We start from the raw sequence: 19063 nt of genomic DNA, 5'->3' as shown, positions 1-19063 counted from the left end.
AGGACACACACACACACACACACACACACACACACACACACACACACGGAGGCAGGCGAAGTGTACTCAGACTTTGGCAAACCTCCCTTCTCTGGGTCTCAATCTTCCCTCCTGAGCCCGTGGGAGGGGCTCAGACCCCAGACTTTGGAGCTACACAGCCTGGGTTCCAATCCCAGCTCTGTCTGACAACAAGCAACTTGCTTAACTTTCTCTGTCTCCATTTCCCCCAGGTACAAAACAGGAATAATAACAGCAACTACCTGATAGGGTTATTGTTAGACCTGAATGTCAAACATCAGAACGGTGCCTGGTACAAATGTTAGCTAGTCTACGTGAGTGACAGTTCCACAGGGGCAGGTGTTTTTTCTAAGTTGTTTCTGTCTTGTTCATTGGTATGCCTCCAGCACCTACAACAGTGTTTGGCATTTATTAGATGCTCAATAAATCCCTGTATAATGCCAACACTGTGGCTCTCTCCTCCCAAAGCTGATCTGTGTGTACCCCACACAGCAAAGCCTGCCCTTGAATACGAGTCTCTGAGAGAATCCCATAAACACCCCCAATTGAGAAGGCTTCATGTTGACCCTTCCAGGGCTGCCTGAATTGTAAGGAGGGGTCCAATCTTAACTGTCCAAGAAATGTGGGATTTCAGGACCAAGCATAAGCTGAGGGAAGATTTGTTCGGACAGGTCCTATGAATGGCACCAGGGGTCAGGTCGGAGCGAGGCTCCCCAGCCCTCCCCGGGTGGCAAGGCTCTGGAAAGGTAACAGTCACGCCTCTCCTGAGACGCTGGTGGCCGTCCCAGGGCCAGGGGGTGGACACCCTGTGGCTACTGGGTCAGGACCCACCTTTGTGTTGGATATCAAATTGCCGCTGCTGCCAGAAGCTTCGGAAAGGGGCGATGCCGGTGCCCGGGCCAATCAGGATGCAGGGCACTTGGGGGTTTTTGGGCAGGTGGAAGCCGGGTGCTCTGGACAAGGAAGAGAAGGTCAGAAGGCTTGCTGGGTCAACTGTGACTAAGAATAGCTGGGTCACCCTGGCCAGTGTGCTCAGTGGCTAGAGCACCGGCACACGCACCGAAGGATCATGGGTTCAAGTCTTGGTCAAGTACCTGGGTTGCAGGTTGATCCCCGACCCGGGTTGTGGTGTGTGTGGGAGGCAACCAATCAGTGTGTGTGTGTGTGTGTGTGTGTGTGTGTGCGCGTGTGTGCGTGTGTGTGCGTGTGTGTGTGTGTGTGTGTCTCTCCCCTCTCCCTTTCACTCTCTTAAAATTCAATGGAAAAAACATCCCTGGGCGAGGATTAACAATAACAAAGAATAGTTGGGTCTTAGGGAGGCCAGGGGCCATCTTGGGTAGAATACAGTGGGATCTGCAGCTCTTCAGCCTGGCCAAGTGCCCCTAGTCAGGGTGGAGGTCCCACAGATTTGGGGAATCCCCAGAGTCTGCCTATCCCTCCATTTCCTAATGATCCCCGTTGCTGAGCTAACCACAAAGGGAGTGGGGGTGACCTGACTTAGGGTTTCCTACCTTAGCTCTACTGACATTTGGGGTTGCATATTTCTCTGTTGTGGGGACCATCCTGTACATGGTAGGCTACTGAGCAGCTCCCCTGGCTGCCACCCACTAAATTCCAGGAACACCCTCCAGCAGTGACAACCAAAGACATCTCCAGAATCGCCACATATAAAAACATTACCTCCCCCAACCCCCCGTTGAGAACCACTGATTTAACCACTCATGAGAGCTCCTATTACCACCGACTCCAGGGGACTAAAGAACCACCGGAGGGTGTTAAAAGGGGTGAAGGTTTCTGAGGAGTCAGTCTGGGCTAGGATTCTCTCTCTCTCTCTCTCTCTCTCTCTCTCTCTCTCTCTCTCTCTCTCTCTCATAAGCCTCGCCTGAGGATGTTTTTCCATTGATTTTTAGAGGGAGTGTAAAGAAGCGGGCTGGAGTGGGGGGTGAGGGGGTGGGGGAAGAGACAGAAACACAGTGATTGTTGGCTCCTGCATAGGCCCCAACCAGGGCCAGGGATGGAATCTGTAACCGAGGTACGTGCCCTTGACTGGAATCAAGTCCGCAGGCCGACGCTCTATCCCAGGGGTCCTCAAACTTTGTAAACAGGGGGCCAGTTCACTGTCCCTCAGACCGTTGGAGGGCCGGACTATAGTTTAAAAAAAAAGCATGAACAAATTCTTATGTACACTGCACATACCTTATTTTGAAGTAAAAAAACAAAATGGCAGTAACACCCGCATGTGGCCCGCGGGCCGTAGTTTGACGCCTGCTCTATCCACTGAACAAACCGGCCAGGGCTAGGGCTCTATTTCTGAAGCACCCTGACGGTATGTGGACATCCCATGAACAGCTGAGCAAAGTGGCGGGCCAAGGTCACTGTTCAGGCAGAGAAGTTATTGATTGACAAAGCAGACACTTACAATGGGCCTAAGCTCAGGCATGTCCTTTGTAAATTTTTTAAAAGTAATATTTTTTCTTTGGTTGACTGACTGTGATAAGAACCCTTAACATGAAATCTACCCTCTTAACAAATGTTTAAGTGCACAGTGCGGTACTGTAATCATAGGCAGGAATATCCTTTCCAGCGGGGTTTGGGAGGAAGGCTCCGATTGGTGGTGGTGAGAGATGCTCGGATCTCCTGTTTCTAAGGAGCTGGGGACAGCGGGGTGTCCTTTAGGATTTGGATAGAGCCTCCCCTGGTCTGCAAATGCCATGGAGGCTGAGCCTGCGCCGCGGCTCTCCTGCAGCCTCTGCATCGAGCTGAGGACATGCACTGGACACACGCCCGCTGCGCTGACTTGCCCTCGACTAGAGGACCGTCTGAGCTTCTGCTGGTCCTGTCTTGCGATCCCGCTGCCTTAACAAGTTGGAGGGCTGCGGAATGCTGAGCCCATCTGATCCAGCCGTCTCTCTAGAACCCTTTGGGCTGGTCCGCCCACCCAGCTTGGGAGAGCAGTGTGCAGACTGGGGGTGGCTGCCATTTCTCTTCCTTTGCACTCACCCTCTCACGAAACAGGGGACCACGTCGTCAGACTGGATCTGGTTGAGCCAGGAGGAGCACACGCCGTGGTGAACTGGTCCTTCTCCATCTAGCAGAAGAAACAAGGTGGCCTGGCTCACCTCCTGCCCCCAAGCTTCCCGGCATTGGTACCCCCTCCCTTCAGTCCTGAAGGTCCCCAGCCCCAATGCCGAGTTTCTGCCTTGGAGCTCCTTGTCTGGATCCCTTCCTCTGACGGGGAAGAGGAGGTGGCACAGCTGGGGGGAGCCTGTGAGCTGTGAAAGTGCCCAGGGTGCTGTGGGGGAGGGGGGAGCCGGATTCAAATCCCGCCACTGAAAGGGCTTTGGTCAGTGTGTTCCCCGTGGGCTGCTGGGATCCCAGTCTCAGAAAACTCTCCGACACCGTGCACTTTGATTGCTCGATCGAGGAGGGAAAGTACGGGAGAAAAATGTCCAGTTAGCTGACTGACCTCGGACCAGCAGGGCACCTGCAGCAGGGAGGAAAGGCGCTGTTCTAGCTGCTGCATGGACTTGGCTCTGCCTAAGGGGCCAGTGTGCCTGCTCTGCTTCTTCCCGAAGTTTCCTGGCCGTGGGCACGGGTCTCCAGCCAGGGACCTGGGATTTGGCAGAGCTGCGGGGCCCTGGGGGGAGAACGCAGACCACCCAGAGGCCCCCAGCACCTCTGCCCACCTCCAGTGCGGTAAGAGACGATGGCCACGGTGAGGTGCACCTCCTCGGGGTACATGTCCGGGGAGGAGCTGATGGAATAGTAACGAGGCTGCAGAAGGGACAGCTGGGTCAGGAGCAGGGTGGCGGGCATCTGGATGGACGGGAACTCCTCCAGCACCTCCACGATGGTGGGGTCCTTGTTCCATTTCCATTCCTCGTACTCCTGCAAGCCCTGCGCCAAGGAGAGGGACAGAGGAGGACGCGCACTCAGCTCCAGCACAGATTTCCACTGGGGGCGTTGGGGGGCCGGGGAAGAAGGCAAATAAAAGTAGTAATAGCCCGGCCGGCTGGCTCAGTGGTTGAGCATTGACCTATGAGCCAGGCGGGTCACAGTTCGATTCCCGGTCAGGGGCACATGCCCGGGTTGCGGGCTCAATCCCCAGTGGGGGGCGTGCAAGAGGCAGCCGATCCATGATTCTTTCATCCTGGATGTTTCTATCTCTCTCTCTCCCTCTCCCTTCCTCTCTGAAATCAATAAAAACAAATAATAATCACTAACACTTAACATTGTCAATACTCTGTGTCAGGTTTTTTTTTTTTTTTTTTTAATATATTTTATTGATTTTTTTTTTTTTTCACAGAGAGGAAGAGAGAGGGATAGAGAGCCAGAAACATCGATGATAGAGAAACATCGGTCAGCTGCCTCCTGCACAACCCCCACTGGGGATGTGCCCGCAACCAAGGTACATGCCCTTGACCGGAATCGAACCCGGGACCTTTCAGTCTGCAGGCCGACGCTCTATCCACTGAGCCAAACCAGTTTCGGCTGTGTCAGGTTTTAACTCCACCTCAGACCTGATGAAATAGGTATGATTGTTATACCCATTTTACAGATGAGGAAACTAAGGGATATAGAGGTGCCATGGCTGTCGAGGTGTTGATTCTGGGTTTTGAATCTAGGTCAGGGGGTGAAACTTCAGCCTGCGAACCAAATCTGGTTAATCCCTTCTTTTGTCTGTTTAAATGGTTTGAGGGAAACATCTGAAGAATACTATTTTATGACCTAAGACTTCTATATAATAAAAGGCTAATATGCAAATTGACCGAACGACTGGTTGATATGATGCACACTGACCACCAAGGGGCAGACGCTCAGCGCAGGAGCTGCCCCCTCGTGGTCAGTGCACTTCCACAGGGGGAGTGCTGCTCAGCCAGAAGCCGGCCTTATGGCTGCGAGCGCAGCAGTGGCGGGCGCCAAGGATGTCTGACTGACAGCTTACGACCGCTCCCCAAGGGCTCCCAGACTGCCAGAGGGTGCAACTGGGCTGAGGGGACACCCCCGCACTCCCAGCACACGAATCTCATGCATTGGGCCTCAAGTATGATATAAAATTCAAAATAGAATACTATTTTATGACCTAAAATATGATATAAAAAAATCAAATTTCAAGTTCAAAATCCATAAATAAGGTGGGATTGGAACCCAGTCACACTCACTAACTTATGTATTGTCTAGGCCAGGCGTCCTCAAACTACGGCCCGCGGGCCACATGCGGGTGTTTTTGCCGTTTTGTTTTTTTACTTCAAAATAAGATATGTGCAGTGTGCATAGGAATTTGTTCACAGTTTTTTTAAAACTATAGTCCGGCCCTCCGGCCCTTCACTGTCTGAGGGACAGTGAACTGGCCCCTGTTTAAGAAGTGTGAGGACCCTGGTCTAGGCTGTTGACTACAACAGCAGAGCTGAGTAGTTGCCAGAGACCGAAAGGACTGTGAACCTCAAATATTTACCACCCGGCTCTTCACAGGGAAACGTGCGGAGCCTCACCCTAGGCAGTCTGGCCCCGGAATCTGGGCTCCTGACCTTCACGCTGTCCTGCAGTATGTGAAGGTCAAAAGAGTGGCACCGTGGAGGGAGTCATGACTCCCGGGTATAGAATGCTAACGTGTAATCTGTGGGTTTGCAAGGGTACAGGTGCATCTGCAGGGAGCATGCTCAGATGGTAAATGACAGTCCTGAAGGAACAGATTAGGGGGTGGGGAACCGTGTTCGGGGGCAGGTTGACAGTAAAGCCCAGCTGTGACTAGGGAACAGAGGGGTTCCCTGGGGCTCCGGAGTGATCCTTCCTACCAGAGCTCAGAAGCTGCCCTGGCAGTCCTTTTCTGGGTTAGGAGGTTCAGATTTTGAGGAGGGGAAAGGCCATTCCAGTGCATTGGATAATAAAGCCTTTTCCCACGTCTCTAGAGACCATCCTTGGGTTATTGATAGGGTGTGGCATCGGTGAGGATGTGCCTCCCAGACCTTCAGTGACCTTCAACTGCCAAGAGCCCAGCACGATCACCTGTGTTGGCCCTGCCTTAGAATGCCTGTGCGACCCAGGACCCGTCCATTCAACCGCCTCCCCTCTCCTTCACTTGGGGTCAGACTTGTTTTGACGTCTGATGGTTCTCCCAGACTTATCTGACTCCCTTCCATTTTCTCTCACCCAGGTCTTTCCCCTAATAAAAATCCTTGTTCATTTAATCTTGTAGTTTATGCTCTTTGGAAAGAAATAAAAACACAGCTACATACAATTCTACTTTAACTAATCCTATATGGCCTGACCAGCCTGGCTAGGGGTTGAACATCAACCTATGAACCAGGAGGTCACGGTTCGATCCCCAGTCAGGGACATGCCTGGGTTGCAGACTCGATCCCTAGTGTGGGGTGTGCAGGAAGCAGCCGACCAATGATTCTCTCTCATCACTGATGTTCTCTCCTTCTCTCCTCCTCTCCCTTCCACACTGAAATTAATAAAAATGTATTAAAAATGTATTTTTAAATCCTGTGGAAGCAGACAAGTTCTGGTTTCTCTTATTAGTCACCCTTCCCATTAACTTAAAAATTTTAATCGAAGTTATACATGGACAGTTTAAAGAGTTAAATAATTCTGCAGAACTTATGAGGAAAAGAATGCCCTTCCACCTCTCCAATCTGTTTCCGGCTCCCTAGAGGCGTTTCTTCTGCTGTTTGCGCATCTATTTCTAAGTCATATGCACGCCTTGCATTGGCCTCTGCCTTGCGGACCACCATCCAATCCCCTCTGGGACAGCAGGAAGCTAAACCACCTTTGCTGGCGGCTTGCACACCAGGGAAGAGCCCCGCTGGGAGGAACCCGGGGGTCTTCCTGGGTGGGATTCCTACTGGGCAAGGCTTTGCAGCAGCTGGAGCAGACGGGCCCTCGGTTTCTAAGCAAGGGGGGGAGCAGCTGTTTGCTGGCTTTACCTTTCCATCAGAGCCCTCCTTTACCTTAACCTTTACCTACAGCTGATCTGCACCGGCAAAGGCTTCGCTGTGAAACAGGGCACTGAGATTCTCCATTTCTTTTTCCTCTAAGCATCGGCTAAGAAGTTTCCACTGTGGTCCAAGAACTTTGAGATTCAATGAGGTCACTCTTGTCCTATCAGGGCTCAGAACCAGACGAGATGGTCTGGACTAACCCCAATGGACTTTCTGGGAACCAGAAAACGGCAATGTCTGCTCAAGACTGCCACCTGCTGGAAGTGTGCTATAATACCAGACAACTAGGCAAGGCCCAGGAGGTGGAAGGCGCGTCCTGGGGTTGCAGGGGGCCGGGACCCACCTTGCTGAGGACCAGCAGCTGCTGCTTCTCTTTCTCGCAGGTGGCCAGGGAGGCGAACTGCTGCAGCTGCAGGGGCGTGGGCGGCGTGGTGATGTCCAGGTAGTACTTGAAGGCCTGGAAGATGGTGCAGGGCGGGAGGCGGCGCTCATCTGTCCAGTTACGGATGACTCCTGTGGAAGCACAATGGTGGTCAGGGGTGGGTGGGGGCAGGAGAGGGTGAGCTCTGAGGGCTTGGGTCCCAGTCAGGATGGGGCTGGGTGAGCCCAACAACCCCTCGCCTCTCCACCTTCATATCCCACATCTACACCTCATGTGCAAGGAGCATATCCAAAATCCATTGTATGCAAACTAGTCCAAACACTAAAAAGAAAGTATTCAAGTAGAAGGAGACAGTCCCCAGGCATTCTACAGTGAGCCACCAACTGAGCGTGAGTTGTGTCCGTCCTTTGGCGGAATCAGCCTCTCCCTCCTCTGAGCGGGATTCGTGTTTAAAATGATGAACACGCTCAACACTTACCTAGTATATTCTATGTGGCAAGTACGAGGCTCAGCACTTTATATTAACTCCTAGAATCCTTCTCACTTCCCCAGACTCACAACCATCCTAGGTGGTACGTGCTATTATTATCTCCCTTTTGCAATTGAGATCAATGGGAGCCCAGAGAGTTTAAGGAATTTGCCCCAGGTCACACAGCTCGTAAGTGTGAGGTCAGTAGTCTGTCTTGTAACTATCACACTGTACTGCTTCTGTGTACTTTTCATCCAATATAACCCCCAAACACAAGCCTCTCCTTCATCAGGGACTCAACCCAAGATAAACGGGCACAGTTCCAACATGGAGTAAAAACCGGCTGCGTGGGACTGATTATGAGGTGTGTCTCTCCAAAGTGGTGCCCTCCTAAGGGACCTTCAGCAGGGCTGTGACTACATACTCTGCTCATGTTCTGCCCTGGCTGCACACCCGAGCTCCTCTGTAGAGGTGACATGCCACTGTATCAGGCTGCCACGCAAGGCCACTGCCGTTCCTCGTCCTGAGCCCTGAGCTCACCTGCACCTACTGAGATGAAGCACTGACCCCTTTGCCTTTGCCAGTTCTTCAGTGGGAATGTCAAGAATGGCCACGGAAGCAGGTGGGGGCGTGAGCAATGAGGTCTGATATGTGGGCATGGGGCTGCATACAGTGCCTTTGGACCCTAAGAGGAGGCAGGGTCAGACTCCAGCTGCCGTTTACTCTGTGGGCAGGGGGGCGGCAGTGACACAAAAGGAAGCAGAGTGGGCCCAGCTCAAATCGGTCTGCCCATCGATGTCCTGGCATCCCAGACGATAGAGCAGCCCGTTGGGCCAAGGTTGCTCAGCCAAGAGAAATGGGGTGTTTCGTTCCACAAGCTGGAGGCAGCAGAGACCCACTCTCCTCCCTGGGTTGGTGACTGGGACCAAGAAGGGGGTCTCCTCTTCCCCAGACACCCACTGCCTCTGGGACTCCCTGAGAAGGGGAGGGCCTAGGAGTGAGCGGCTGGGGTGCCCGCGTGGCCGTCGTTACCCAGAGCCGTGCTCCGCTCTTCCAGCAGCTCCACTTTCACCAGCTGGTTGATAGGGGGTGCGTCCTCCAGCCGCTCGATCAGGGCATTCACCAGGTCGTCCTGGTTGCCAGGGAAGACGCCCAGGTGGTCCCCAGGCTGGTACTGCAGCTCCTGATGCCCATTGGTGTGGAGACGCACGAAGATGGTTGACCGGCTGGAGGGAAGGACCGGGAACAATGAGCTAAGGCATCACCAGCCACCGCCCCCTTTCTTTGCTCCTTTGGGGGTCCCATGACTGCAGTTTCCCTCCTTCCATTCTCCTTGGGGCCTGAGCCAGCCAGACTTCTGTCCCCCTCACTTCCACACCCCGGCGTTAAGCAGCGTCACCTGGGAGCTCACAAACCCAACAGCCAGTTCTAGTGCTCAAGCTGGGCATGGGTGCAGCACACGCACAGCTGCTCGTGTCTTCCTTCTCGCGGATCCTGGCACCGAGGCTCTGCTGCCTCCTCTCTGGCTGCCCTGGCTCAGTCTCCTTTGCTGGTTCCTTCTCATCTCCCCAAACTCTGGACTTTGGAGCTCCCAGGGCTCAGTCCTCAGATCTCTTTGTTTTTCTATCTTCCTGCCCGGCTTTGCTTTTCTCCATTGCAGGGACCATCCCCTGACCCACAGTAGCATTTACTTCATGATCCAGTCTGTGGTCTGTCCCCCTGCCCGTCCTCTGGCCCCCACAGCACCGTAAACTCCAGAGGACAGAGGGCTGTTGTGTCTGTTTTGTTCAGGGCTCTATTCCTGGCACCTAGGACAGTGCATGGCACATAGTAGGTGCTCAAGAAATATTTTGTTGGTTGAAGGGACCTCAGTCTCCCAGCTGCCAGAACAAGCTTTGTCTCAGTAGCAATGGGGTCCTCTCGACACCCGGAGCTAAGGCAGTGCTGATCCCCCCAGAATCCTAAACTTCACACCTTTTGCAACTGGATGTCCTCATATTGCATGGGAAAAAGGAAAAGGACCTGGCCTGAAGCCCGGGTTGTTGTTAAACACATATCCACTAGATATTATAAAAACGGAGAGATCTAAGGAGAAACCCAGAGAGAACCTCATTCCCACCTGCCGGGCGCCCTTTCTCATGGATTCTTGTATGTCAAATGCAGGGCGGCCTGTACCAGGTGAATGGGGGCCTCAAAAAAGAATTCTCAGACTTTGGTTATTCTGGTTGGTGTAAAGTTTTAGTACAGATACTACATTTTACACAATATTTGAAAACCCGGGGATTGATCACGCGTTGGTCAATCAAATCCCTCGTACACCTCAGGTTATGATCGCATTTCAGCTCTGCTTCCTCTTCTTTGACAACTGGTTTTCAGTTGATAGAGAACTTGACATTCAACATGAAGTTTCTATTCTCCCTTGAATAATCAACATTTGAGTAAACCAGTGGGGCTTGCTATTTAAAGGAGTTTTTGGCGGAACCAGAGGCCTTTTGTGCTGCAAATTGCCGCCATTATTAAAAATAGCTGTGTTGGCACACTTGCTTTTTGGGGTGTCAAGTATTTTTTTGAAGTGGGGAATTTGGTGACTGAAATTGTGAGTGGCGGTGTTAGGGTCTGGGGTCCCACTCTCCATCTCTGTGCAGATTAGGCCCTCTCTGGGGCACTGATTTTACGCATGATTGATCCTGCTTTGAGCTCACACCCATCTTGGTTCCCAGAGAGCCAGGACATTACCCACTACTAGCTGCAGGGAGGGAATTAGCAGAGACTGACGGCCAGCAGGTGGCGCTGTGGGGCTGCTAATTTGGGAACCTCCTGAGACAACCACAGGAATCCTTTGAAAGGCCTGCAAATCAATTCCACTTTCTCCCAGAGCATCATGATGTCTTTCAGAAGTGTATTCGCCTCTGTTCTTCAGGCTGGCACAAAATACAAACGCAGAGGACACGACCTGCTGAGCTGGCTCACGTTCACAGCCACTGGCCCCGAGTCCTCCTGAACTAGCAGAAGGTGGTCAGGCAGATAAGGGGCAGGGATGGGGGTGGAGCTGGCAGGTTAGCTAGGAGGCCGGCCTAGGCTCTGACCAGGCTGGGCTTGCTGACAACCCCAGCACAGAATGTCTGCATGGTCCTAGGGCACCTTGATGGGCTGGTCCTTGAAGCTTTGCAGGAAGCTGACCCTGGTGGATAACACTAGCCTGGAGACTGAATGTCTTAAATCTCAGTCCTGTTGGAGGTTTCTAAGTGTAGGACTTTCTAGGCCTTCTTAAAAAAAAACTTGGGGCACATATGGACCATTGAAAAGTATTAGGGGAGAAAGAAAGGGAAGTATTGGGGAGCAGCCATTTGGGCCTTCACCTCCTCCCCCTGAGTAGCCCCCGTCTGTGCTGTATTTATATCCACACACAGAAGCAGAACACACACACACACACACACACACACACACACACCCGCGTGAATGTGCTTGGCAGTGGTTCAATGCCAGGTTCCCAGATAAAACAATAGTCTGCTAATGTCCAGCATTAAATGAAAAAAAAAAAAAAAAGAAGCAGCAGCTACTGCTCAATTTTCCAAGAAAAGGGTAAACACTGTCTATCAAGAGCAATTTGAGTTAATAGGTTCATTCCACAAATTTATACTGAATGTCAGGCACTGTTCTAGGCACTGGGGAGACAGTGGCAGATAATGACCAAGTACCCTGACTTCATTGGGAAGTGACTTAAAAAGATCTCAGATGGAGTTGCTGATGTGGATGGTGGGTGGTGATGGGTTGGGGGCAGTGGGCTGAGACCACCAGATAAGAGTGATCAGGGAGGCCTCTCGAGATTTGACATTTGAGCAGAGACCTGAACAATGAGCAGGGGTAGACATGCAAAGATCTAGGGGGAGAGTGTTCCCGAAAGGAGGAGCAGCACGTGCCAAGGCCCTGAGGTAGGAAACAGTGTGGTGTGGCCGAGGAAGGGAAAGGAGGCTGGAGCGTTTGGAGAGTGATGGACACAGGGCTGCGTGGTGGAGAAGGAGGTCAGGGAGCTGGGCGGAGGTCACCACCTGCCACCGCAGGGAGACCGGAGGTTTCGTTCGTTCAGTGGGAAGCCACTGGAGGGTGTGCAGCTGTGGAGGGATAGGCGTCAATGTACATTTTGAAAAGATTCCTCTGGCTGCTGTTTGGAAATTGGGTCTTTGAGAGAAAAGCCAAGAAACAAGGAGGCAGGGTAGGTGCCTACTGCAGCCACTCAGACCAGAGGTCATCATGGGTTGGCTCAAGGTGGCAGCTGGGACCTGGATGTGCAGTGTGAGAGGAGGTGAGGAGACTTGAGTTTTGGCTTCAGCCAAATGTTGATGTTTTCTGTTGCGATGGTGAAAGCTGGAGAGAGGCAATGTATCCGAGGGGAGATGGAAACCAAGAGCTCAACCATCTAAGCACTGACGCATGAACCAATAGGTCACTGGTTTGATTCCTGGTCAGGGCACATGCCGGGGGTTGCGGGCTCGATCCTCAGCAGGGGGTGTGCAGGAGGCAGCCAATCAATGTATCTCTCTCATCGATGTTTCTACTTCTCTATCCTTCTCTCTCTCAAATCAATAAAAAAGCAGTTATACTTAAAAAAAATTTTCAAACATCAAGACCTCTCCTTTGTATGGTCCCACCAGTCCCCAAGGCAGCCAAACGCTCAGGCCCTCCTGTACCTTGGTTCTCTTCTGACAGGTCCCTCCGCCATCTCACCAGCCTGGCTCAAGCCCGTCCTGCATTTCCCTCTTCCTCCTGCTCCAGGACTCCCAGGCGCACCCCACCCATTAGGGCTCCGGTATACACTCTTCCGTACTGTTTGCTAATTGGTGCTCAGACATTAGAAAATGTATTTTCTGGCCAGGCAGTAACTGCCATCACTTTTCTCTTTAGATTTGCAAGGACCACCCTTGAAAGGCTGTTTACTTCCTCTTAAGCACTTTGCTTGCAATTAAGGGTCTCCAGTGGGGTCACTGCTGATAGCTTGCTTATGGTCTCCTGGGTCCAACAGCCCGACTTAGGCCTTGGGCAGGGAAAAACAGGAGAGAGTGGCATGCTTTTTCACTCAATTAACCCTTAAAAAACTGCATAAAGCTGGAAATGGTAGTAAGCCCCCAAATAGGTAGTGATACAGAACATGCTTTTAAAGAGATAAACCCTCGACCCAAGTTGATCCTTTTTGTGCTAATACATACTGTCTTCCAGCTCCTGACCTTGTTGAAATACTATTGGAGAAGCCACTCGGCATGGAGTCAGCTGCCCTTTGCAGAGGTGGGAGGGGAGTTATTCTGGGACTTCAGTCCAACTTAGCATCAAATCTTTGCAGATTAACTTGCTTTTTAGGTGCTATGGTATAGGGATTGATTTTTATGATCTGGTCTTTTCTAGTAGGTTCTTAAGTCCCTTCTCTTATAATGCTGCTTAAGTCACACCTTTGCACAGTACAGAAAGGGAAAGTAAGATGTGCAGTATTTCAAATGCAGAGTCCTTCTCTATATCAGAGATTGGTAGGTTGTGCATATTGCATTTAACTAGCTAGTGAGAAGGTGCAATTTCCCAATCCATTTCTTGAATGTTTGAAGATCTAAGAGAGAACACGAGAGGCCTGGGATTCCATCCTGTAGGTCACTCTATCAAAGTCTTGTAGCCCACGTAGGAAAGCATGCACATTAACTTTGCAGGTGCATGAAGTTGGATGGATAAAGACTAGCCATGGGAAAGTAGGATATAACTGTTGCTCTGTGTACGTGTCTATAATACAGCAGCCTTGCAATGCGGTGGAGGCCACATGGATAGGCATTCTGTGTCTTGACCTTGGAGTTAGAGAAACCAAGTCTGTGTGACCTTGAAAAAGTCACTTGCATTTCTAATGGTCATTTCTCCTATTTAAAATGTGGATGATGATGGTACCTCCTTCCTGAGCTGGTCAGAATTATGGGAGATCCTGCATAGAATGGATCAGAATGGTGCTTGGAACACAAAGTACTAGATAAATGTCAGCTATCTTTGTAGTCCTCACTGTCATTTGGGATAAGGAGACAGGAGCTCTGAGGACCTGAAGGCCTTGCCCAAGGTCACACAGCTATTGCATGGCAGAGCTGGGGTCACCACCCAGGGCTGTCCAGCTCAAGAGACCACTCTTTGTCCTATGCCCTGCATGCAAAGAATCCAGATTTAAAAAGATCTTCATGTGCTATAACTGCCAAGTGAAAAAGATTCCAGTCGATGGGGTTCAATCCAAAGATGATAAAGTGTGCTAAAAAGTTTACTTATGCAGGTGGAGGGATGGACAGACCTGGATGGATCGTTCTGGAAGATTTGAAAGCTAAGTCTCCCTGGCCAGGTGGCTCTGTTGGTTGGAGCACAGGCTTGTACACCAAAAGGTTGTGGGTTTGATTCCCCGTCAAGGCAACTGATGGATGTTTGTCTCTCATTCTGATGTTTTTCTCCCCCCGCTTCTAAAAATCAATAAAAACATACCCTCGGGTGAGGATTAAAAAGTAAAGACTTGATAGCTAAGAGCAGCAAATCCCTAAGCTTACACGGGAGCTCAGCATGGCTGCTAGAACGAGGCCTGCAACCTCGGCGCATCAGAGCATCGTGTTCCCATCAGGGATGGTAACAATAGCCTCAGCGCACTTGGCAGTGGTCACAGGACCTGCACTGCACTGTGACCAGGGCTGGAATGACACTTCCAGCAGGACAGAGTGTGTCCTTTCACTAAAGCAGAAGGCATGGGGAACCAGGTCTTAGGAAGAGCAATTGGAAGGAATCAGGGCCCAGGAGAGGTTGGTCAAGGTCTTGACTCCTTGCAGGTGTTTCATCTGGAAGAACCAAACATTTTAGGTGTCCCCGGAGAGTGTCACTGGGATCAAAATGAGCCCTAACTGGTTTGGCTCAGTGGATAGAGCATCGGCCTGCAGACTGAAAGGTCCCAGGTTCGATTCCGGTCAAGGGCATGTACCTTGGTTGCGGGCACATCCCCAATAGGGGGTGTGCAGGAGGCAGCTGATTGATGTTTCTCTCCCATCAATGTTTCTAACTCTCTGTCCCTCTCCCTTCCTCTCTGTATAAAAATCAATAAAATATATTTAAAAAAAAATGAAGTGCTAGGGAGAGATGCTTTGTAAGCTATAGTAAGGTAATTTCTAACAATTAGGACTTCAAACGCACAGTGGCTGTTTTGTGCAGTAATGAGCCTCCCGTCATTCCAAAGGACTGTAAGCAGGGCGCTAAAGAATTACCCACCAGGAGAAAATGCCTGGACTAAGTGATTTTGACCAAGATGCGATGACACAATTAGCAGTTCTACAAGGAAGAGGTCTACATGGGAGACTTTTATAGAACCATTCTCTTTCCACAATGATCACCACCATCTCCTTTTCCTGTCCCTCCAGGTGGGGGCTTGGCAAAGAAAAAGCAGAAAACCAAGATGCTACAAAGCAGCAACGGGCTCTCAATGGCACTTGGGATGGTAACGGGAAAACAGTTTCTGGAGTCAGCAAGGACCCCGCCTCCCTGTGGGAGGTTCTAGAGCAGCGGGGTGGTACCTGAGTGAAAAGGTTCCTACCTGGATTTAGGGCTCTGAAGGTTTTGACGGCTGAGAAGACGAGCGGCTGAGACCCGCTTCTTGTGCACATTGGATAGACCTGCGGGGAGAAAAAATCCTCCTGAAATGGTTTAAACAGTTGTCAGTAGAACATCTTCAGCTTCTATTGACCCTCTACTCGCACTCCCACTGTCCTCTGGAGCAGTAGTCGCCAAATTTTCGGACCTCATGGACCACAGTGGTCCGCGGACCACTGGTTGGCGACTGCTGCTCCAAAGGTTTCCTTAAACCAGCCGTCGCCAACCTTTTGGACCTCGCGGACTACCGGCTGGCGACCGCAGCTCTGGAGTCAAGTGAAGGGAAAATAAGGAAGAGGTCAGGCAGGCAGTGGTTGGGGTGGTGGGGTGGCTGTGGAAATGCAGAACACAGAGCAAATCTGGTTGGACTTATTGAGAAGAGGACGGTTCGGGGTAACGCCCCATTCTCCGGGAGAGAGAGATGTCCATGCACATGTTTCACTGAGCGCGGGGCAGCAGCAGTGTATTCATTGGGAGGACTGAACCTAAGGGACTAAGGCAGTGGTCGGCAAACCGCGGCTCTCGAGCCACATGCGGCTCTTTGGCCCCTTGAGTGTGGCTCTTCCACAAAATACCACGTATCCTAATTAAGGTAATAACAATGTACCTACCTATATAGTTTAAGTTTAAAAAATTTGGCTCTCAAAATAAATTTCAATCGCTGTACTGTTGATATTTGACTCTGTTGACTAATGAGTTTGCCGACCACTGCACTAAGCGATGAGACCCACTTTCTCTCAGCACCTTTCCCTGTGACAGCTCCAGACTCTCCTTTGCCCCACTGTCCTGAGTGCCGACCTCGGAGCCTGGTGAGCGGTACCTTGTGTAAGCTCTGGAGCTTCGGCCACATAGGTGAGGCGGAACTTGTTCCTCTTCCAGCTGCGGTCATTGCTGATGAGGGAGTTGTTCGCCTTCTCAATGTTGACATCATCTCCCACGCAGAACACGTCACAGGCTGTCTGTGGCACATACAGGGCTTTCAGTGGCCTCTGTCAGCCAAGAGGGACTCTTCTCCAACAGCTCCGAGTCATGGCATGTATCCCACCATCCATCCATCAATCCATCTACCCACCTACCCACCCCCTCTCAACCCCTTCATCTATCAACCCCTCCAACTCCCCTTCCGCCCATCCACCCACACACTCATCTACCCACCAGTCTGTTGGTCCATCCATCCATCTATCCATCCATCCACTAGTCCATCCCATATTTTTTGAGTGCCTTTGATGTGCTGGACATATCACATTTACTATTGTCTTTAGGACCTCACATCTATTTCCTATGTAACTATATGCACTTATTTATAAAACCAACATGTGTAGAGGTCTACTATTAAACAAGAAAGTAAATATTTTAAAATTTCCTATCCATTTTCCTCTACAGATTTTAAAAAGTTACACTAAAGGCTAGTGATCCTAAGAATTACTGTTCAGAATTATTTTTTGAGATAAAAGCCAAGGATAACACCTAAGGTTTTCAAGGATAGCTTTTCACCAATTTTTGGCCTCGTGTTGATTTTCAGATTATTCAAATGTCCATCAACTGATGGATAAACAAAATATGGTATATCCATACAATGGAATATTTGGCCATGAAAAGGAATGTGCCTTCATCGAGTGATCATCTCTAAAATGAGTCATGTTGACCCCAGGTATCCTGGCATGATATGATGAGGACATCTCTTCTGGGATATTCTTCCCCCAAACCTATCACTCTCCTCTAATCTTGAAAAAAAGATGAGACAAAGTCAAATTGAGGGAAACACTACAAAATGCCTCACCAGTACTTTTAGAAACTCTTAATATCATAAAGGGGAGACTGAGAAACACAGCTGAAGAGATGAAAGAGATATTTTGACAATGCGATATGGTATCCTGGATTTGATCTTTAAACAGAAAAAGGGCATCAGTGGGAAAATGGGTGAAATGTGAATAAAGCCTATATTACTGTATCACTGTTCCTAGTTTTGACACGTGTACCATGGTTATGTTAACAGTGAGGCAAGTGAAGGGAACTCTTTGTACATCCTTGTTACTTTTCTGTAATCTCAATTTATTATAAAATAAAAAATATTAAAAAAGAAAGGAATGAAGTACTGATAATGCTACAACATGGATGAACCTTGAGAATATTATGCTAAAGTGAAGGAAGCCAGGCATGAGAGACCACATTCATATGAAATGTGCAGCACAGGCACATCCATGGAGACAGAAAGCAGATGGGTGGTTGCAGGGCTGGGGTTGGAATGTGAGGACAGGGGGGTAACAGCTAAAGGACAGGGTGGCTTGTACCAGACTCTGCTTCTGGGATACTCAAAGGTGGCCGATTGAAGCCAACAGCCACACAGTCATCTTGAGGTGTGAAAAGAGTCGTTATCGCCATTCTCCCCGCCCAGGCTTATTGGTACAGCCTCCCCACACAGGTTTCTCATAGCTCAGAGGCCTCAGTGTCCCTCTTGCTCTACACCTGCATTTGTTTTCAGAATGAAAAGTATCAATCGGATCACAGAAGATTGTGTAGCCCCTTTTCTCCGGGGGCTGCTGGTAAGAAGGTACTCCAGGGCCGAGGAAAGAGCAGATAAAGGTGGGTCTATAGTTACTGCTTTTTCTTTCTCCCCCAGGGGCAACTAAATCATGCCCCACAAGCAGACAGGAGGCCATTAGTCCTTCATCCTCCTGTGGCCTCAGTCCAGAATAGGATGTCCTATCATGATGGAATGGCTCTGTGCTATCTGAGTGACCACCAGCCACTTGTGGTTTTTGAGCACATGAAACATGGCTGGTGCTACCGAGAAATGGATGTTTTAATCCAATTTAATGTATACATTGAAAATTAATATAGAATAACATTAATATAGAATGAATACATATAGAATGAGATAAATGAACTATATGTAAATGAACTATATTTTATATAGTTACATATTCTCATAAAGAGTGAGAAGGGATAATTCATATAATATAAAATTCACCATTTGAAAATGTACAAGTCGGTGGTTTTTAGTATATTTACAAGGATGTGCCGCCACCACCACCATTTTCGTGACCCCAAAGACACTCTGTATCATCATTAACAGTAACTCCCATTTCCACTTTTTCAAAGTCTTGGCAACCACTAATCTACTTTCTGTCTCTACAGATTTGCCTATTCCAGACACTTCATATAAATGGAATCACATAGTATGTGGCCTTTCGTGTCTGGTTTCTTTCACTGAGATCATGTCTTCAAGGTTCATCCATGTTGTAGCATGTGTCAGGACTTCATTCCTTTTTATGGCTGAAGACTATTCTTTTGCATAAGCATACTGAATTTTATTTATCCATTCATTATATTTAGATTTAAATAGCCACATGTAGCTAATGGCTCCCACATTGGCTAGTGAATATTTAGCACAAGAGGAATATGCTTCTCCAAGTAGTCAAGTTGGTTGGATCTGAGTTCCAGGTCAAGGCATGGCCCTTGGTTTGGTTAATCAATTCTATATGTTTTGTCTACTTGTCAACCAAATGTTGAGCGAGGGATGGATTCCTCCCTGAAATTCCAAGACTCTGTGATTTTGACTAACTCCTTAGACACAATGCAGGAGTTTGGGTTCAGGGTGAAGAATGTGTGTTG

At 49.8% G+C, this 19063-nt stretch overlaps 1 protein-coding gene across 2 annotated transcripts in view; it reads right to left on the bottom strand.

Annotated features, from left to right (window-relative positions):
• The window catches only part of NOS1 (nitric oxide synthase 1), an 84710-nt gene that overhangs the window by 5162 nt on the left and 60485 nt on the right, over positions 1-19063 (bottom strand). Inside the window, exons 20-27 of one of the 2 annotated variants that reach the window (XM_054712751.1) lie at positions 16269-16407; positions 15393-15471; positions 8846-9039; positions 7306-7475; positions 3705-3915; positions 3485-3502; positions 3019-3106; positions 850-971 (exon numbers count right to left, since the gene is read on the bottom strand). In XM_054712751.1, coding sequence (XP_054568726.1) covers positions 850-971; positions 3019-3106; positions 3485-3502; positions 3705-3915; positions 7306-7475; positions 8846-9039; positions 15393-15471; positions 16269-16407 — 1021 coding nt within the window. The remainder of the gene's footprint in view (positions 1-849; positions 972-3018; positions 3107-3484; positions 3503-3704; positions 3916-7305; positions 7476-8845; positions 9040-15392; positions 15472-16268; positions 16408-19063) is intronic. The other variant, XM_008142755.2, reaches the window with a different exon arrangement.

Source organism: Eptesicus fuscus, chromosome 23 (assembly GCF_027574615.1).
Source record: "Eptesicus fuscus isolate TK198812 chromosome 23, DD_ASM_mEF_20220401, whole genome shotgun sequence".
In the NCBI taxonomy this organism is placed as follows: Eukaryota; Metazoa; Chordata; class Mammalia; order Chiroptera; family Vespertilionidae; genus Eptesicus; species Eptesicus fuscus.
This window is presented reverse-complemented; position numbering and strand designations above follow the sequence as displayed.